This window comes from Monodelphis domestica, chromosome 7, assembly GCF_027887165.1.
Source record: "Monodelphis domestica isolate mMonDom1 chromosome 7, mMonDom1.pri, whole genome shotgun sequence".
NCBI classification, from domain to species: domain Eukaryota; kingdom Metazoa; phylum Chordata; class Mammalia; order Didelphimorphia; family Didelphidae; genus Monodelphis; species Monodelphis domestica.
This window is the reverse complement of record NC_077233.1, coordinates 210,999,183-211,021,325: the sequence shown is the minus strand read 5'-3', so window position 1 is coordinate 211,021,325 and position 22,143 is coordinate 210,999,183. Positions and strand designations below refer to the sequence as shown.

General features: G+C 37.3%; 1 protein-coding gene across 9 annotated transcripts in view; it reads right to left on the bottom strand.

The window, feature by feature from the left end:
- The window catches only part of RNF216 (ring finger protein 216), a 228,919-nt gene that overhangs the window by 20,449 nt on the left and 186,327 nt on the right, over nt 1–22,143 (bottom strand). For all 9 annotated transcript variants that reach the window (XM_056806441.1, XM_056806446.1, XM_056806447.1 and 6 more), the window contains one exon: nt 15,671–15,768. In XM_056806441.1, the coding sequence (XP_056662419.1) occupies nt 15,671–15,768 (98 nt within the window). The remainder of the gene's footprint in view (nt 1–15,670; nt 15,769–22,143) is intronic.

Genomic DNA, 22,143 nt, shown 5'->3' with positions numbered 1-22,143 from the left:
GAGTCAAGAAGATCCAGGTTCAAATTTGGCTTCAGACAGGAATTAGCTGTGTGACCCTGGAAAGTCACCTGACTTCTCTCAGTGACCTACTCTCTAAAATTACCAATCACTAAATTTAATGGCCTTTTCTCAGTCCTCACGGTCCTCTACCCCTCTGTAGTCTTTGATACTATTGATCATTCCCTTATCCTTAATACTTTCTTCTCTCTAAATTTTTGTTCTAGGGAACAGTTCTATTCTGGTTCTCCTCCTACCTTTCAGATTAGTCTTTCTCAGTCTCCTTTACTGGGTCTTTCTTCAGGTCACACCCACTAATCATGGGTGACCCCACACCTTTGTCCTGGGTTATCTTCTCTCTTTATACTATTTCACTTGTGAACTCATTAACTACTATGGATTCTACTATCATCTCTATGTATATAATATGTGGATCCAGCCTTTGTCTCTCTCAAACTCTTAAAACTTTATCAGTTGCCTTTTGGACATTTCTAAATAAACATTCCAGAGGTATTTCAACCTCATAGAACCTATTATCTTCCCTATCCTCTTCCTATCTGATCTTCCCTTTTATTGTTGTTGTTTTTTTTAAAATCCAGTCTTAGTAACTCTAAGAAAGAAAGGGCAAGGGCTAGGCAATGGGCTCTCAGTATTGCCTGCATGAATAGTTGTCTTTTTTTTTAATGGACTATGCATATTTTCAAAAAGGGTTTTATTTTTTTATTTTATTTGGTCAATTTCAAACATTATTCCTTGGTTATAAAAATCATATTCTATTCCTCCCTTCCCTCCTCCTGCCCTTCCCGTAGCCAACATGCAATTCCACTAGGTATTACGTGTCCTTGATCACAACCTATTTCCATGCTGTTGATGTTTGCACTAGGATGTTCATTTAGGGTCTATATCCCTAATCATATCCCCCTTGATCCATGTAATCAAGCAGTTGTTTTTCTTTGGTGTTTTTACTCCCAGTTTTTCCTCTGAATGTGTATAGTGTTCTTTCTTGTAGATCCCTCCAAGTTGTTCAGGATCACTGCATTGCCACTAATGGAGAAGTCCATTACCTTCGATTGTACCACAGTGTCTCAGTCTCTGTGTACAATGTTCTGGTTCTGCTCCTTTCACTTTGCATCCATTCATGGAGGTCCTTCCAGTTCCAATGGAATTCCTCCACTTTATTATTCCTTTGAGCACAATAGTATTCCATCACCAACATATACCAAAATTTGTTCAGCCATTCCCCAATTGAAGGGCATCCCCTCATTTCCTATTTTTTGCCACCACAAAGAGCACAGCTATGAATATTTTTGTACGAGTCTTTTTACTTATTGTCTCTTTGGGGTACAAACCCAGCAGTGCTATGGCTGGATCAAAGGGCAGACACTCTTTCAGTGCCCTTTGGGCATAGTTCCAAATTGCCCTCCAGAAAGGTTGGATCAATTCACAACTCCACAAGCAATGAATTATTGTCCCAACTTTGCCACATCCCCTCCAGCATTCATTACTTTCCTTTGCTGTCATGTTAGTCAATCTGCTAGGTGTGAGGTGATACCTCAGAGTTGTTTTGATTTGCATCTCTCTGATTATAAGAGATTTAGAATACCTTTTCATGTGTTTATTAATAGTTTTGATTCTTTGACTGAAAATTGCTTATTCATGTTTCTTGCCCATTTATCAATTGGAGAATGGCTTGATTTTCTGTACAATTGATTTAGCTCTTTGTAAATTTGAGTAATTAGACCTTTGTCAGAGGTTTTTGTTATGAAGATTTTTTCCCAATTTGTTGTTTCCCTTCTGATTTTGGTTACATTGGTTTTGTTTATAAAAAAACTTTTTAATTCGATGTAATCAAAATTATTTATTTAACATTTTGTGACTCTTTCTAAGTCTTTCTTGGTTTTAAAATCTTTCCTTTCCCAAAGGTCTGACATGTATACTATTCTGTGTTCACATAATTTACTTATAATTTCCTTTTTTATGTTCAAGTCATTCACCCATTCTGAGTTTATCTTGGTGTAGGGTGTGAGGTGTTGATCCAAACCTAGTCTCTCCCACACTGTCTTCCAGTTTTCCCAGCAGTTTTTAATTAAATAGTGGATTGTGGTCCCCCAAACTGGGGTCTTTGGGTTTGTCATAGACTGTCTTGCTCAAGTCACTTACCCCAAGTCTACTCCACTGATCCTCTTTTCTGTCTCTTAGCCAGTACCAAATTGTTTTAATGACCACTGCTTTATAGTATAGTTTGAGATCTGGTACTTCCTTTGCATTTTTTCCATTGTTTCCCTGGATATCCTTGATCTTTTGTTCTTCCAAATGAACTTTGTTATGGTTTTTTTCTAATTCAGTAAAAAAGTAGTTAGATTGGTATGGCACTAAATAAGTAAATAAGTTTGGGTAGGATGGTCATTTTTATTATACTACCCATGAGCAGTTAATGTTTTTCCAATTGTTTAGATCTAGTTTAATTGTGTGGAAAGTGTTTTGTAGTTGTGTTCATATAGTTCCTGTGTTTGTCTCAGCAGATAGATTACCAAGTATTTTATATTATCTAGGGTAATTTTAAATGGAATTTCTCTTTCTAATTCTTGCTGCTGAGATGTGTTCAAGATATATAGAAATGCTGATGACTTATGTGGGTTTATTTTGTATCCTGCAACTTTGCTAAAGTTGTTGATTATTTTGACTGGCTTTTTGGTTGATTCTCTAGGCTTCTTTAAGGAGACCATCATATCATCTGCAAAGAGTAATAGCTTGGTCTTCTCATTGCCTATTTTGATACCTTCAATTTCTTTTTCTTCTCTAATTGCTACAGCTAGTGTTTCTAGTAACAATGTTAAATAATAGTGATGAAAACAGGCATCCTTGTTTCACTCCTGATCTTATTGGGAATGCATCTAGTTTATCCCCATTGCAGATGATGTTTGCTGATGGTTTTAGATATATACTGTTTATTATTTTTAGGAATGACCCTTCTATTCCTATGCTTTCTAGTGTTTTCAATAGGAATGAGTGTTGTATTTTGTCAAAGGCTTTTTCTGCGTCTATTGAGATAATCATGTGATTTTTGTTGGTTTGCTTGTTGATATGGTCAATTATGTGGATGGTTTTCCTAATATTGAACCCATCCTTGCCTTCCTGGTATAAATCCCACCTGATCATAGTGAATAACCCTAATGATGACTTGCTGGAGTCTTTTTGCTAGTATCCTATTTAAGATTTTTGCATCTATGTTCATTAAGGAGATTAGTTTATTGTTTTCTTTCTCCGTTTTTTTGACCTGCCAGGCTTTGGAATTAGTACCATATTTGTGTCATAAAAAGAATTTGGTAGAACTCCCTCTTTGCTTATTATGTCAAATAGTTGGTATAGTATTGGGATTAGCTGTTCTTTGAATGTTTGATAGAATTCACTTGTGAATCCATCAGGCCCTGGGGATTTTTTCTTAGGGAGTTCTTTGATGGCTTGTTCGATTTCTTTCTCTGATATGGGATTGTTTAAGAATTCTATTTCTTTTTCTGTTAATCTAGGCAATTTATATTTTTGTAAATATTCATCCATATCACCTAGATTGGCATATTTATTGCCATATAATTGGGCAAAATAGTTTTTAATGATTGCCTTAATTTCCTCTTCTTTGGAGGTGAGGTCTCCCTTTTCAACCATGATACTGTTAATTTGATTTTCTTCTTTCCTTTTTCTTATTAGATTGGCCAGTACTTTGTCTATTTTGTTTGTTTTTTCAAAATACCAGCTTCTAGTCTTATTTATTAGTTCAATAGTTCTTTTAATTTCAATTTTATTAATTTCTCCCTTAATTTTTAGGGTATCTAATTTAGTTTTCTTCTGGGGATTTTAAAATTGTTTGCTTTCAAGTTTTTTGATTTGCATGTCTAATTCATTGACCTCTGCCCTCCCTAATTTGTTAATATATGAACTCAAGGATATAAATTTTCCCAAGTACTGCTTTGGCTGCATTCCCTAGATTTTGAAAGGATGTTTCATCATTGCTTTTCTGCATTTGTTTGCCATGTTTTTATGATCTAGTACATCGTCAATCTTTGTGAATGTGCCATGTGCTGCTGAAAAGAAGTCCCTATTTATTTTTCTTCATATATCTATTAACTCTAATTTTTCTAAGATTTCATTCATATCTTTTACCTCTTTCTTATTTATTTTTTGATTTGATTTATCTAAATTTGATAGTGGCTGGTTCAGGTCTCCCACTAGTATAGTTTTTCTATCTATTTCCTCCTTCAATTCCACTAGTTTCTCCTTTAGAAATTTGCATGCTATACCATTTGGTGCATACATGTTGATTACTGATATTTCCTTATTGTCTATACTCCTTTTTATCAGGATGTATTTACCTTCCCTATCCCTTTTAATCAGATCTATTTTTACTTTGGCTTTGTCAGATGTCATGATTGCAACTCCTGCCTTCTTTCTATCAGTTGAGGCCCAATAGGTTTTGCTCCAACCTTTGATTCTAACCTCGTGAGTATCTATCCACCTCAGGTGTGTTTCTTGTAGACAACATATGGTAGGATTTTGGATTCTAATCCACTCTATTTGTTTTCATTTTATGCGTGAGTTCATCCCATTCACATTCAAAGTTATGATTGTCACTTCTGTATTCCCCAGCATTTTGATATCCTCTCCTAGTTCTCTCCTTTCTTTTTTTTTGCTATATCCTTTTAAACCTGTGGTTTACTTCTAATCGATCCTCCTAATCCCCTCCCTTGATATACTTCCCTTCCTGGCCCCTCCCTTTTTGTTCCCTTCTTGTTTCTTTAGGGTCTGTTAAGTTCCCTCCCCCTCTCTTTCCCTTCCTTTTTGTACTCCCTCCCCCCAGTTCCCTTAGTTTTCCTTTTTCACTTTCCCTGTAGGATAAGATAGAATTCAATACCCCAGTGGATCTAGATGCTCTTCCCTCTCAGAACTGATTTCACTGAGAGTAAGGTTTAAGTATTCTCTATTAGCACGCTCTTCCTCTCCTTCTTATAAGAGTATTCTTCCCCTCCCCTTTCCATGCATATCTTTGTGTGATAAAGATTATCCTGTTTATTTCTTCAATTATCTCTTGGTGCCATATTCGATCCCTCCCCTCCCTTTTTCTTTTTTTTTGTATATCATCTTATAGCACTTTTATCTATAATTTGATCTAATTGTAGCCCTTAAAGAAGAGTTTGAATGAAAAAAAAAAGAAAGAAAACATTTCTCCCCTTTTCCCCCTTTCTTATTTACTTTTTCATGTTTCTCTTGCTCTTTATGTTCGGATATCAAACTTTCCACTTAGTTCTGGCCTTTTCTTTACAAATACTTGGAAATCTTCTATTTTGTTGAATGCCCATACTTTCCCTTGAAAGTATATAGTCATTTTGATGGATAGGTGATCCTTGGTTGATGACTCAATTCTCTTGCCTTTCTGAATATCATGTTCCAAGCCTTGTGGTCCTTTAGTGTGGAAGCTGCCAGGTTTGTGTGATCCTGATTAGTGCTCCTTGGTATCTGAATTGTCTCTTTTTGGGCTTCTTATAGAATTTTCTCCTTAGCTTGAAAGCTCTGGAATTTGGCAATTACATTCCTATGAGTTGTCTTTTGAGGATTTAGTGTAGAGGGTGTTCTATGAACTTTTTCCAATGTCTATTTTGCCCCCTTATTCAAAAACATCAGGGCAGTTTTCTTGGATGATTTCTTGTAGCATGATGCCAAGATTTCTGTTTATTTCTGGCTTTTCAGGTAGACCAATGATTCTCAAATTATCTCATCGTGATCTGTTTTCCTGATCTGTCATCTTGTCAGTGAGACATGTTGTTTTCTTCTATTTTTGTCAGTCTTTTGACTTTGCTTTATTAATTCTATTAATTCTGTGCTATTTTCCTGTGAGAACTCACAGCCTGCGCTCTTCAGCCTGCTGGGGTTTCAGGTGTAGCTGCTCTTAGGGATAAGTCTTTGTCAGTTCCCAAGGACCTAGAGGTGCCCCTTACTCACTCTAGAGGTGCCCCTCGCTCACTGATTCTGGTGGGAGCTGGCTCTATAGGAGGGGTGGGGTAGGGTAAATCAGCTCGTGGTTTTGGTGGGAGCTTTTTCACCCCCTTATAGTGTGTAAATGCCCAAATCCCACGTACCTTCAATGCTGCGCCCTACTGAAGAGTCCCTTTGTTCTTATGAATTTTTTTTTTTGGTCTTTTGAGGTAGTCTATATCAGTGGGTGCTGAGGAGAAGGTGAATCTTGCATCTAGACTGCTGCCATGTTTACCCAGAAGCCTTTAACAGCCTTTTAAATGGTATCATTGCCTCAAATCTCTCCCCATTCCAATCAAACCTCTCCTTGAGCTCAGGAGTTTTTTCTGAATCATAGTTAATGATCCCCCCCTCCCCCAGCTCTAGTGGCTCCCAATTACTTCAAAGATAAAATCTAAACCTCTCTAGTACTTAAAGCTCTTCACAGTGTGGCCCTTTCCTACTTTTCCAGTTTTCTTATATTTTATTCTCCACCCCATATTCTCTGTGATCTAGGTCTACTTTTTTTTTAAAAATTATATTTTATTTGATCATTTCCAAGCATTATTCATTAAAGACATAGATCATTTTCTTTTCCTCCCCCCCACCCCCCCACCCCCCATAGCCGACGCGTAAATCCACTGGGCATTACATGTTTTCTTGATTTGAACCCATTGCTATGTTGATAATATTTGCATTAGAGTGTTCATTTAGAGTCTCTCCTCTGTCATGTCCCCTCAACCGCTGTATTCAGGCAGTTGCTTTTCCTCGGTGTTTCCACTCCCATAGTTTATCCTTTGCTGATGAATAGTGTTTTTTTTCTCCTAGATCCCTGCAAATTGTTCAGGGACATTACACCGCCACTAATGGAGAAGTCCATTACGTTCTATTATACCAGAGTGTATTAGTCTCTGTGTACAATGTTCTCCTGGTTCTGCTCCTCTCGCTCTGCATCACTTCCTGTTCCAGTCTCCATGGAATTCCTCCACTTTATTATTCCTTTTAGCACAATAGTATTCCATCACCAACATATACCACAATTTGTTCAGCCATTCCCCAATTGATGGGCATCCCCTCGTTTTCTAGTTTTTGGCCACCACAAAGAGTGCAGCTATGAATACTTTTGTACAAGTCTTTTTGTCCATTATCTCTTTGGGGTACAGACCCAGCAGTGCTATGGCTGGATCAAAGGGTAGATATTCTTTTGTCGCCCTTTGGGCATAGTTCCAAATTGCCCTCCAGAATGGTTGGATCAGTTCACAACTCCACCAGCAATGTATTAGTGTCCCCACTTTGCCACATCCCCTCCAGCATTCATTACTTTCCTTTGCTGTCATGTTAGTCAATCTGCTAGGTGTGAGGTGATACCTCAGAGTTGTTTTGATTTGCATCTCTCTGATTATAAGAGATTTAGAACACTTCTTCATGTGCTTATTAATAGTTTTGATTTCTTTATCTGAGAACTGCCTATCCATGTCCCTTGCCCATTTATCAATTGGAGAATGGCTTGATTTTTTGTACAATTGATTTAGCTCTTTATAAATATGAGTAATTAAACCTTTGTCAGAGGTTTCTATGAAGATTTTTTCCCAATTTGTTGTTTCCCTTCTGATTTTAGTTACATTGGTTTTGTTTGTACAAAAGCTTTTTAGTTTGATGTAGTCAAAATTATTTATTTTACATTTTGTGATTCTTTCTATGTCTTGCTTGGTTTTAAAGCCTTTCCCCTCCCAAAGGTCTGACATGTATACTATTCTGTGTTTACCCAATTTACTTATGGTTTCCTTCTTTATGTTTAAGTCACTCACCCATTTTGAATTTATCTTGGTGTAGGGTGTGAGGTGTTGATCTATTCCTAGTCTCTCCCACACTGTCTTCCAATTTTCCCAGTTTTTATCGAATAGTGGATTTTTGTCCCAAAAGCTGGGATCTTTGGGTTTATCGTATACTGTCTTGCTGAGGTCGCTTTCCCCCAGTCTATTCCACTGATCTTCCTTTCTGTTTCTTAGCCAGTACCAAATTGTTTTGATGACTGCTGCTTTGTAATATAGTTTAAGGTCAGGGACTGCAAGGCCCCCATCATATGTGTTTTTTTTCATTATTTCCCTGGATATCCTTGATCTTTTGTTCTTCCAAATGAACTTTGTTATGTTTTTTTCTAAATCAGTGAAGAAGTATTTTGGTAGTTCAATGGGTATGGCACTAAATAGATAAATAAGTTTGGGTAGGATGGTCATTTTTATTATATTGGCTCGTCCTATCCATGAGCAGTTAATGTTTTTCCAATTGCTCAAGTCTAGTTTTAGTTGTGTGGAGAGTGTTTTGTAGTTGTATTCATATAGTTCCTGTGTTTGTCTCGGGAGGTAGATTCCTAGGTATTTTATTTTGTCTAAGGTGATTTTGAATGGGATTTCTCTTTCTAGTTTTTGCTGCTGAGCTGTGTTGGAGATATATAGAAAGGCTGATGATTTATGTGGGTTTATTTTGTATCCTGCAACTTTGCTAAAGTTGTTGATTATTTCAATTAGCTTTTTGGTTGAATCTCTAGGATTCTTTAAGTAGACCATCATGTCATCTGCAAAGAGTGATAACTTGGTCTCCTCCTTGCCTATTTTGATGCCTTCAATTTCTTTTTCTTCTCTAATTGCTACTGCTAGTGTTTCTAGTACAATGTCAAATAGTAGAGGTGATAATGGGCATCCTTGTTTCACTCCTGATCTTATTGGGAATGCATCTAGTTTATCCCCATTGCAGATGATATTAGCTGATGGTTTTAGATATATACTGTTTATTATTTTTAGGAACGATCCTTCTATTCCTATGCTTTCTAGTGTTTTTAATAGAAATGGGTGTTGTATTTTATCAAATGCTTTTTCTGCGTCTATTGAGATAATCATGTGGTTATTGCTGGTTTGCTTGTTGATGTGGTCAATTATGTGGATGGTTTTCCTAATGTTGAACCAGCCCTGCATCCCTGGTATAAATCCTACTTGATCATGGTGAATGATCCTGCTGATCACTTTCTGGAGTCTTTTTGCTAGTATCCTATTTAAGATTTTTGCATCTATATTCATTAGGGAGATTGGTCTATAGTTTTCTTTCTCTGTTTTTGGCCTGCCTGGTTTTGGAATCAGTACCATGTTTGTGTCGTAAAAGGAGTTTGGTAGAACTCCCTCTTTGCTTATTATGTCAAATAGTTTGTATAGTATTAGGATTAACTGTTCTCTGAATGTTTGATAGAATTCACTGGTGAATCCATCAGGCCCTGGGGATTTTTTCTTAGGAAGTTCTTTGATGGCTTGTTGGATTTCATTTTCTGATATGGGATTATTTAAGAATTCTATTTCCTCTTCTGTTAGTCTAGGCAGTTTGTATTTTTGTATATATTCATCCTTATCTCCTAAATTGGTGTATTTATTGCCATATAATTGGGCAAAGTAATTTCTAATGATTGCCTTAATTTCCTCTTCATTGGAGGTGCTGTCCCCCTTTTCATCTTTAATGCTGTTAATTTGCTTTTCTTCCTTCCTTTTTTAAATTAGATTGACCAGTACTTTGTCTATTTTGTTTGTTTTTTCAAAGTACCAGCTTTTTGTCTTATTTATTAAATCAATAGTTCTATCACTTTCGATTTTATTAATTTCTCCCTTAATTTTTAGGATTTCTAGTTTGGTTTTCTGCTGGGGGGTTTTAATTTGATCGCTTTCTAGTTTTTTCATTTGCATTTCCAATTGATTGATCTCTGCTCTCCCTAGTTTGTTAATATAAGCATTCAGGGATATGAATTTACCTCTGATTACCGCTTTGGCTGCATCCCAAAAGGTTTGAAAGGATGTCTCGCCATTGTCATTTTCCTTGATGAAATTATTAATTGTTTCTATGATTTCTTCTTTAACTAAACGGTTTTGGAGTATCATATTGTTTAATTTCCAATTGGTTTTAGATTTGGTTTTCCACGTACCATTACTGATCATTATTTTTATTGCCTTGTGATCTGAGAAGGCTGCATTCATTATTTCTGCTTTTCTGCATTTGTGTGCTATGTTTCTGTGACCTAATGTATGGTCAATTTTTGTGAATGTGCCATGTGGTGCTGAGAAGAAGGTGTATTCCTTTTTATCCCTATTTATTTTTCTCCATATGTCTATTAATTCTAATTTTTCTAAGATTTCATTCACTTCTTTTACCTCTTTCTTATTTATTTTTTGATTTGATTTATCTAAATTTGATAATGGTTGGTTTAAGTCTCCCACTAATATGGTTTTACTGTCTATTTCTTCCTTCAATTCTCCTAGTTTCTCCATGAGAAATTTGGGTGCTATATTATTTGGTGCATACATGTTGATTAATGATATTTCCTCATTGTCTAAAGTCCCTTTTAACAAAATATAATTACCTTCCCTATCCCTTTTGATCAGGTCTATTTTTGCTTTGGCTTTATCAGATATCATGATTACCACTCCTGCCTTCTTTCTGTCAGTTGAGGCCCAGAAGGTCTTACTCCATCCTTTAATTCTGACCTTGTGGGTGTCAACCCGCCTCATGTGTGTTTCTTGAAGACAACATATGGTAGGGTTTGATCTAGGTCTACTTTGTCTGTTGCAATTTTTCAAACATGACACTCCAGCCCCCAACCCCCATTTCTAGTCTCAGTGTCTTTATACTAACTGCCCCTGATACTTGGAATACTCTACCTTCTCATTCCACTTTTTGGTTTCCTAGGCTTCCTTTAAGATTCAACCTAGGGGCAGCTACATGTCTCAATGGATTGAGAGCCAGATTTAGAGAAGGGAGATCCTGGGTTCAAATATGGTCTCAGATACTTCCTAGTTGTGTGACCCTGGACAAGTCACTTAATCCCAACTGCCTACCTCTTTTGCCTTGGAACTAATATTTGGTATAGATTCTAAGATAGAAAGTAAGGGTTTAGTAAAAAAATAAAAAATATTCAGCTTAAATCTCATTTACTGAACAGGTCCTTCTCAGTGTTCCTAGCTGCTAATACTTTCACCTTCTCAGATTACCTTCTACCTAATCAATATAGATTTTGTAGGTATTTGGTTATTTACATGTTGTTTCCCATGTGAGAATGTAAACTTCTTTTTTTTTTTTTAAACCCTTACCTTCCTTCTTGGAATCAACACTGTATATTGGCTCCAAGGCAGAAGAGTGGTAAGGGCTAGGCAATGGGGATCAAGTGACTTGCCCAGGGTCACACAGCTGGGAAATGTCTGAGGCCAGATTTGAATCTAGGACCTCCCGTCTCTAGGATTGGCTCTCAATCCACTGAGCTACCCAGCTGCCCCCTGAGAATGTAAACTTCTTGAGGACAGGAACTACTTTTGGTTCTTTTTTTTGGTATCATTAGCATTTAGACCATTGCCTGCCATATAGTAAGTGTTCAGTAAATGCTTATTGACTGACTGAACATGATAATAGAAAAAAAAATTGACCACTATTCTTTTGAAGCTAATTTGTTAGTTCCTCAAAGTGAATTAAGACCAAGCTATGGCTTGGAATAAATTTGAACCTAGTTCATGTGCCAAAAGAGCATAGAGATTCTCAGTTCTGTTGAACAGGAAGCATTGTCAAGGAGATGAAGTCTAATAAAAACAAACATTTTACCGTCATCAACTAAATAGCACAACACACATGTTTGTGATTTTCATGACTAAGTTGTTAGAATCATACTTCTCAATTATGCTACTCTGTCAAATTGAAGCAGTTCCTATTTAAAATTATCTAATTTGAGAATTCATATTCATCTCCAATCCTAGACTGTCCTATTAATGTTCCCTAAAACGCTACTCCAGATGTGCTTAACTTGAGATTGAAAGGTACACATGGATCTAGGCTACAACAATGTTGAATGGGGCTGATTTGCTTTTTTCCCATGGTTAGAATGCTTAGTCCAGAGTGAGTGTGTGTGATGGTGGGAAGGGATTGTGAATAAATAAGCTTTTAAACAAGGCTTAAGAGGCTAGATGAATATGCTTGCTTTGTTGCACTAAGCTGTCAATGGATAATGAGTTTAGACACTAGTGTGAAAGGATAGATGTGCTGGGGGAGGACACATTTCAAATGGGTCCTGGAATGAGTCTCGGAATGAATCAAAGACAGTACTCAGGATTAACCTAATTTACACTTAAAAGAAGAATTTATGTGGAAGATAGTGAACACCTGTCCAATAACATAGTGAAACTACAGGTTTCTAACAAAAAGTCTTGAGGAGACACTTAGTGGGAAGGTACATTGGAAAACATGCTAAAATACCTTGTTTTGAATCTCAACTTTATTAACTAATTGTGTGAGTTTGGAAAAATTATTTGGCAATTTGGGGAAACCTATGGACCCCTCCTCAGAATGGTTTTTACAAGATCATATTTCAAGAAAAAGCTAAATTTCAGTCAAGTTGAGTGAAAATAAAGATGTCAATTTTTTCCTATCTAAATTCATGGTCCTCTTGGAATCTATAGATCTGGACCTAAAAACCTCTGGCCTAGATGATCTTTACAGCTCCTTCTATTGCTACATTTTGTGATTTTACCTGCTTTTATAGTTCCTATATTTTCCTGCATTAAGTAGTCTAGATCTGCTCACCATCCTACAGATGATCTTGCAGTCTATAAAACTCCTTTGGCATTTAGCCTATATACATAATATATATTTTTAAACCCTACTTTCTGCCTTAGAATCAATACTAAATATCAGTTCCAAGATGGAAGAGTGGTAAGGGATTAAGTTACTTGTCCAGGGTCACACAGCTAGAAAGTGTCTAGAGGTCAAATCTGAAACCAGGTCCTCTCAACTCCAGGCCTGGCTCTCTATCCACTGAGCCACTTAGCTGCCCCCATATTTTGAAAATTAGAAAGTGTCTCTGACTCTGGCTAGATTGCAGCTTTTTGTATGGACCATACATCATATTATTCTATCTTCCACAACAGCTAGCAATAAACACAGTTTAACTGTTTGATGAGTTATTAATTCAAGGAACATTAAATGTAATGCATTGCTAAGGGAAGGGGGAAATAAGATCACATGGTACTTGCTTTCAAAGTTCACAACCTAGAAGACTGAAGAGGCAAAATTACAAAGATGTAGGTATATAAACCTGGATAGAATAACTGTATATTGGTACTACAGGATCAGAGATTATTATGAGGATTGAACAAAGGATATTCATAAAATGGGATCTAAATTCACTTCCTATAGACGTATACACAAGGGACAAACAGAAATAATTTAACAAAAGGAATCTCCTCCACTTTGATTTTGTTCCTTTCACAGGATACTGTTCCTTGGAATGAGACAGGAAGAAAGGCCTAAACTCCAACTGGGTTTTGGCTTACTTTTCCAAGAGGAAGGTTTATTGTCATTTCTCCTGTACAAACTAATTTGTATAACCATCTAAGGCAGAGGTAGACAGACTAGGCCAGTAGATGATGTAAGAATGGCTTTTTACATTTTAAAATGTTAGTGAGGTGACCTCTGATCTCATGCAAGATGGCTTTGAAGATTAGATTGTATAGGAAACCCCAAAGATTAAAAAATTATATATGTTCCTATTACTTCAAATTCTCATCATCTGTTTTGTGAGGAGTAAAAATAATGGCAGAAAGAGAATCAGTGTTAGAATTTGGTTAAAAAGTGAGCACTCTATAATACCAGATTGGGAATGAATGGTTTTTTTTTCTGAGAAGTATGAGATGATGCTGGAAACTCAACAATTTCATGCCAACAATCTTAAATTCAAGGCCAAAAAGTGGGGTGAACACGCAAGATATATCATCTAAGAATAGGAGGAAAAAATGAGAAGACAGTGTTGCATAGATCAGTCTTGTGCACTGCTGGGAGCCATTAGGCCACAATGTCTTGACAGAGTCACGCATGGTAGCCAAGGAGGCCACAGAGTGGCCCTTGGTAAGATGTGATTGCCCACTCAGTCCCCCTTACATGATCTCTCTCATCAATGCCCCATTACCTATGAAATTGACATGATTACTATTTCCCCTAGTCTCAGAAGGAATAATGCAAAAGCAAAATACCTGTACCTTAATTCTCTAAAACATCACCAAAAAGATCAGACCCTCAAATCCAATCCCAAAAGACTACCATGGGTTAGCTTTTACTTAGGTACATAATCCCCAGTGAAACCGCAGCTACAAGCCAAGCCCAAAACTTTCCCACTCACAGAAACCCATTCTCATGGAGCCAACACACAAATCAATCATAAAGGCCCATACAAAACATACAAGTACATTAAGCTTAAATATGCCTCAGTGACTCAATTACACAAACCAGTAACTTGCCAGTGAGAAACTCTCTAGTGAACCCTGAGAAATGACCAGTCTAATATTAAATCTGAATTGTGTTCCCAGTACCCCTCAACCTCAATGGTAACGATTGTTGAATTGTCTTTTAAGAACTTCTGATTAATTATTCCATTTTATTAAAAGCAATAAGTAATTTTCTTTGATTGTAAGCTCAAAACTTCTCACAGGGTAATGAGAAAATTAAGCCACCCGTGACAAAATCATTTATCTTGTATGCTGTCTGTAATCACAATATAAGAATATTGAATGCTAATCAAGTGATTTGTTAAAAGTTAATGTATAACTTTTCCAATGATCTCCATTTAGACATGTGTGTTGGGTAATGTTATCTGTGTGCCAAGAAAATGGGTATAAAAATAAACACCAGGCCTGGGGATGGCAGAGCTGCTATCAGATACAAAGCAGTCCCATGGCCGTAATGATTAAGCTGTCTTCCGTTTTTTTTTTTTTTTTGATTGATCATTAACCACCTGTTGGGAACCCCTGGAGTCACGAGTGAGGTTGGACCTTGCCCATGGCAGTGCACATTTTTTTTTTCTTTTTACAACTCTTATCTTCTGTCTTAGAACCAATACTGTGCATTGGTCACATACTAGCATGTGTGACTTTTTACTATCAAAACTGGAGGAAGAGACACTTAGGTACCTTAATTAAGAGTTTAATGATTTACTATGACTGTGCTACACACCAGTAATGGGGGTCACACAGCTAGGAAGTGTATGAGATCAGATTTGAACCCATGATCTCCTGTCTTTAAGCCTGGCTCTCAATCCACTGAGCCACCTAGCTCTGCCCCCCATATAATTGTTATTATGGGTCCTTACAGCCCCCAGATGAGTTGCAACTACAAAATAATTTCTTTGGAACTCATAAATAGAATCCCCCTCCCCCCCCAAAGAAGAGCCCATTAGGAAATAGCAGAATTGTTGGAATAAGTGTATGACCATCCAAAGTGACTTTCTTGAAGGATAACATTCATTTGGATGTACGAGTTCTTTTGTGTTTGTTTAAAAATTGTTGTTCATAAAAGTTCCAAAGTCACTGTAAGGTTGGTGAAGGGCCAAAGCAGATAGGCATGTTTTGCTTTCAGCTATTACATACAAGTCCAATCCAGAATGACAGTAAGAATGACACTTTGCTAACTGACGTAAAGCACCCAGCATGTATGAATGTTTTTGATTTAGAATTTTTATTTCATAAAGGAATCCCCATTACAGACATATAATTTATGAGCAATGCAGCACTAACCAATTATATACTATTTGTGTAGTTTGAAAGACTGTATGGTACAATCACATATTTAGAAAATTGTGCTTGTGACTATGGAGTATACTTACATAGATGTTCTATATTTGATGTCATCTTTTTCAGCCAACTGTTCACAGGTAATGCCGTTATGTTCTTTCCACAGTCCCTGACATTTCCTGCAGGTTTCCTGGGAACAAAGAATAAAAACAAAGCAGCTGCAATGATCTGAAGGACAAATACTGCATAGGTTGCAATCCAGCAATAGGGGAAGCAAACTACTGGGACAACTCTTCCTACATTTCTTCTGCCAATTCTATCAGAAGTTCCTTAACCTGAATTTTTCTAGAAAAACATTCCATTTTCAAGTTGATCTCTCCAAATTGAGATGTGGCCCACAGGTCAGTGGATAGTTTTACTTCTATATGAGATACCAAATGTACTTTGCAAAGGTGATTCTGTTTATTCCAATTCTTACAATTCTTAAGAGTCAGATCAAGGCAAATTTTGAATTTCATTCAAATAATGCTTGTTAGAATCTCAAAGTCTGGCTATGGAACCAACATCCTCCTGGTCATCCAAACTTAAATCATGAGAGCCTCATTCAATTTTGCATTTTTCCAGAAACCTCTTGGTTTCTGTTTTGCAAGCCAATTCCATTCATTGTTGACTAAAAGAGACAACTACTTGACTTTTTCACTTTAATCATTCTGTGGTTTCTATTGACGCCCACATAGATGACATATACATATGTAACTGGGACTTCAGATTACAGTGATACCCTTTAAGGCCAAGTCTCCAGAAACATACTGAAGCCCTGTAGATTCTTTCTTTGATGTAAGATCCATTTCTCTTGTTTATTTTCTCGTTGCTTATCCTGCTACCATATTTAGTATCAACTACCCTGCTAGTCCTTATCTTCTCTGCAATAATTACCCAACTAGCTCCCTTAACTGTACTCTCTATTCTTTCCAATTTATCTTACCCCACAAACCACCACTGTAGTCTTCCCAAAATGTCACTTTGATTATATCACTGTTCTTCTCAAGAACCTTCCTCATTGCCCAAGGTATCAAATTCAAACACCTTATTCCAAAATAAGTTCCTCCCAAATCCAAGACCATATTGCTTATTTAACCTTTTCTTTATCTGTTCCCTCATGCTCTTTTCTCTGTCTAGGGCAATAACTGTAAAATCCTCATTAAGTAGCATGGCTTCACTGACTCAAATATCTTTTTTTTGCTTTTTTTTCTGTCTACTAAAAATCTTTAAAGTTAAGGATAAATTTGACTCACAGTCCAGGGTGCTTTGCACTAGCTCCAAATTCACTAACTGATGTTGAATTTTGGAAGCTATAGGTATTGAAATATGTTCACTGTAATATAACCACAACAGTCTTGATATCTGTTTTTAAGTTAGGCAAATATGTTAGGAACTAAGAAACTATTTTAAGATATCTATATCACACATCAATTCTCAACTGTAATATCAAATATTCCTTATAGAAGGAAGAAATGTTTAAAGCAAAAGGCAGGAGGAGCTGGATGAGTGGGAAGAAAGAAGAAGAATAGCAATGTATTTGTATTTGGATGACTTAACCCCAGTCTCAGTCAGTGACAATTTATTGTTTATTTAACTGCTGCTATTTCTTTTATGCATTATCAACACTTTTGGGTCCACTCTCTATATTTCTGTCATGACTAAGGCTGAAACAATATTTTGCACTTAATTATTTCCCATCAAAATGTATAGCAACATAAAATCATCTTTAAAAATACCATGTGCCTGGTAGTTCTGGAAAAACTAGGATAAACAACAGCTGGAGAATAGATGAGCTGGTACACATGAATCCTAAACTCCCAAACAAACCTAACCATATCAGCTGTTAGGAATAATGATTAAAAAACAAGTCAGTGTATGTTGCTCTGCTTTAGCATTCAAGGTAATTTACAATAATCAAACCATATAACTGTCTTTCTGGGTAAAGGAAGAATGACCCCATTTTACAGATAAAGATGAAATGATCTGGAAGAGGCTGATTGAAGAGTCATTTATTTAGCTTTAATCCAGTGTTCATATGATACAATACAATACTGATCCAGTCAAAGTTATATGCCATTTTGATACAGAGCTCCCAATGTAAGACTGTTGGTGGACTGAGGAATCTCTCATTCCTCAAAACTTTAACCTGTTCCCTGCACCCTTTCCCCCCAAAAAATTTCCTAAAAGCTGTCTAAGAGAACAGCAACATGTGATAATGGATAGAAGTCAGGAAGCCTTGGAGTCAGAAGACCTGAGTATTAGTCTAATCACACCTCTGCCTTAGGCAATTCTCTAACCCCCCTCCCCCCCTCCCCCAATCTGCATAGGGAGAGGGAGTTTCCTCACTGGAAGCTGCTTACACCAATAAATCACAAGTCTGGTCCAAAATACGACAAATAAAATAGACGATCTAAGCAATGAAACTGACAATTAAAATAAGATAAGCAAAATTCAGGGTAAGTAGAATTGATGTTCAGAACCTTTCCTGTTGTGTGGTTGGAATTGTAAAAATTTTCTCTTTTACTTTTTCCCTCTAAATTACAGTATTTATTTTTATTGAATTGCAACTCTGCCTTCTCAAGCATTGTTAGGTTTTATTTGTAAACCTAATAAATGTTGAAGAATACTAAGCAGCAGAAATGCTTTTTTTATTCAATCAATATGAAAATAAAAGAAAAACTCAAAAGACTCAATGACCGCTATTAAAAGTAGAAGAGTATATCAAGCAAGCTATTCGAAAAATTTAACAAGCCTCAGCACTTACTTACCAAGAAGAAAACAATGATCAATTAGTCTCATTAAAAATAACCTTATATCTGCAAATATGCTGAGACATTAAAAACACCGTTTCTTGGCTACTAAGGTGGACCAGAAGCCCACATTTTCTAGTCTCTGGGCTTTAGTTTTCTAATAACTATAGAGTTAAAGCTACATACCATATCCCCCACCTCAGCCAAACGGAGGAATTAGTTGAGCTTACCATGGTTCAAAATATGCCAAGTATTAGTGCCTCCTACTCTCAAAGCCACCTCTGCAAAATGAGGAAATTCTCTTAGACCATTAAAAGGAAAAATCTCAGAAAAAAATATGTTGGAACTGGAAGAACAAAGAATATCAGAGTTGAAAGGATTTAAAAATATATCTAGAATATAAGAATTGAGAGGAGCCTTTAGAGTCAGAGGATCTCTGTTGCAAATAAACTTGGACAAATCCCATCACCTCTTTGGAACTTAATTTCCTTATATATCTAATTTGGGGTTGGCCTAAATGATCTGTAAGGTCCCTTTCAGTACTCCATGTATTGACATCTGATATGCAGGTCAATGAGACCCTTTGCCCACTCTCTAATTAGCAACTTCAATGAGAGTTTGACTATAATGTATTTAAGTTCTTAATTTTGTATTAAAAAGACTATACCTATTTCACATGTAACCATGGGGAAAAAAATTCTAAATTAATTAATTAAATGAACTAAAAAAAAAAAGAATACATCTATTTCAAATCTTAAAAATTCTGTGTTCGTTTTCTTACTGCCTAAAGAATTAAAGATGAATAAAAATAATTCAGTTCTAGATGATCTTTTAGATGATCCATCTACAATTTCTTTTAAAAAAATCTTCTGATTTCTTTTCAGGTCAGCCCTATATATAATAATGAAAGGAGAATGCAAAGTTTGGTGGGGGAAAGCCAATAACCAATGAGGAATTCTGAGACATTGAATTGAACATTGGTTCAATTCCTTGAAATCTGCCTTGAATTTTCTCTTTTAGAAGCATTAATTACCAGTTAATCAATCTCACTGTACTCCCTGCATCTACTGAATTTAATGATATCACTTGTGTCCTTGTTTTAAAAGTCAAACTTTTAATCTTTTTATGGTTCCCACAAAGAATTTGCTAATTTTCATTCCTGAGGAGGGGCTAGTGATATAGCTATGAGGAAGAGGCTGATGGGTCTTCTGAATCTATCCAGTTCTGGCAAACATGCAGCTTCTTTATATTTCTAGCATTCCAAAAATAATATCATAAATTCCTGGCCCTTCTGTCTAATGAGAACCCAAGAATTAATAATGGCCTTGATGAATCAGAAGTTTTTTGGAGTTCAATTCAAATTTCTCCTTTAATTGGGAAGATTCTCTTACCTCACTATCCCTACTCCCTAGCAATAAATTAAACAGGGTCTCTCCAGTAAAGAATATCAAAAAGGCTTGCTAAACCAATGTTGATTGTAAGAATAGATTTTCATTTCAGAGAAAAATATGATGTAATGGGACAAAGTCTTCTGGCATATATTTGTATGGGTTAGGAAAAGATTATGTTCAAATTAGGCTATAATTCAAGAAAAATTCAAGGTATCCATGATAAACCCATAAATTGTGGTGTGGTGGCCCTGGCCCTCTTGATTGGCTGCCAGGGGGAGGAGGCCAAGGTTGCTTTGGAGGAGCAGGATGCAGGCCTAGAGCTCTGGAACTCAGAACCAGCCCAGGCCTGGGAGGTAGCCAGGGGCCGATTCTGTAGCTACCTGGACCAATTACAAGTCCGGGCTAAGGACCTGCAGAGTGAGGTGCAAAGCTCCCAGATAGTAAAGGATCTAAGGGGTCTTAAGACAGACATGATGACAGAGCTGAATGCCTATAAGGCTGAGATAGATCAGGAGTTGAACCCCATGGCTGAGGAGACCCAGGCTTGGCAGTCCAGGCCTGTCTTGGGGCTGACATGGAGGATGTTGGGATCTGGCTGTCCCAGTACCACTGAGAGTTCCATGCCGTGGTCAACCATAACATGGATGAGGTCAGAAACTGGGTGTCCGCCTACCTTCGGAAAATGAGAAAGCGAATTGGCCGGGACTATGAAGAACTGCAGACCCGAATGGTCACATACCAGGCCAAAGCCAAGGAAGGTGTGGAGTGAGGGACTGGGACCCTGAAGGGTCTGCCCCCTCCTGGATCGGGCCCAAGAGCAGAGCAAGAAGAGAACGATGGCCAGGGAATGTAGAGCCACCTGGACCAGGTGTGCAGTCAAATAGAGGAGGCCAAGGACAAGGTGGAGGAGCAGTCGGCCCTGCTGGAGGCCCAGGTTCAGGGCTTTCACGACCGGCTGAAGTTCTGGTTCGAGACCCTAGCCACCAACCTACAGTGCCAGCGGACAGCACTGGTAGAGAAGGTGCAGGAGGCCATGAACTCCAATGCCAAGCTGGCAGAGACCCCCAGCCAGTGACAACTGATCTGAGAGCCCTCCTCAGATGTTGAATTCTCATGGTTTGTCTGAGAATGGGTCCGAGTACCCTTGCCTCTACCTTCTTTTAGTTTCCCATAACCAGATTGCTGACCATTCCATGAACCCCGGATGATTCCTGGAACCATTATCTTGCCCCAACCATTATCCCACCAGCAGCACTAGCTACAGTCTTGTTCTTTCCCATGGACCTTTCTCATAGACAATTGTTTGTAATTCCTGTGGTTTTTACCTTTAAAAGAACTTCCAGTTTGCAATAAACTCGAACCCACTGCTACCAGCATTGGGTCCCTTCTGACTCCACACAGTGACAGTGACTTTGATTCTTATCTTTTCTCTCCTTAGGTCCTTCTTACTTCTACCTTTGTATTTCTTATTATTTTCACCATTCCTTATCTGCAGAACCCTGGTCTCAGTCCTGCACCTCCTCGGGGGCTTTATTACCTTATAGTACAACAATATTCAATCACCAACATATATCACAATTTGGTCAGCCATTCCTCAACTGAGGGACATCCCTTTAGTTTCCAATTCTTTGCCATTACGAAAAGAGCAGGTATAAATATTTTTTTAACAAACTGGTCCTTTCCCATTTTAAAAAAATCTCTTTGAGATACAGATCCAGAAGTGGTATTACTGGACCAAAGGACTGGACCATTCTTTTATAGCCAAATTGCCCCCTCTAGAATGGTTGGATGAATTCACAACTCCACCAGCAATGCATCAGTGTCCCTATTTTGCCACATCTCCTCCAATATTTATCATTTTCCTTTACTGTCATATTGGTCAATCTGATAGGTGTGAGGTGGTACCTCAGAGTTATTTTAATTTGCATTTCTCTATAGATTAGAGGTTTTTAACCTTTCCTGTGTTATGGATCTCTCTGGCAGACTGGTGATGTTAGAAAGGAAAGAATGATTGAAATGATCATCAAAATATTAAAAAAAAAACACAACCAAATTCATGGAACCCAGGTTAAGAACCCTACTACTGTCTCATTTCTTTAGAGTTCTAAATCTGAAATACCATACCAAGTGTTGAGAGCAGTCACACCCACAACAATAAGCAACAGGATGAAGTTCACTAATACAGGATAGTCCTCTGGATCCCAGTTCCCTGAGATAAAAGTAGGAGGCTGGATAAAATGATAAGTGAGGCCCATTTTCAGCTCTAACTATAAGACCTCAATCATTTCCCTCCTAGATAGTATTAGAACTTTTGCTTTGTCTAAGGTAGCCATCTCTTTGAACATTATTTCCTTGGAGGGAGCTTAGCCAAGGAGGCCTTGT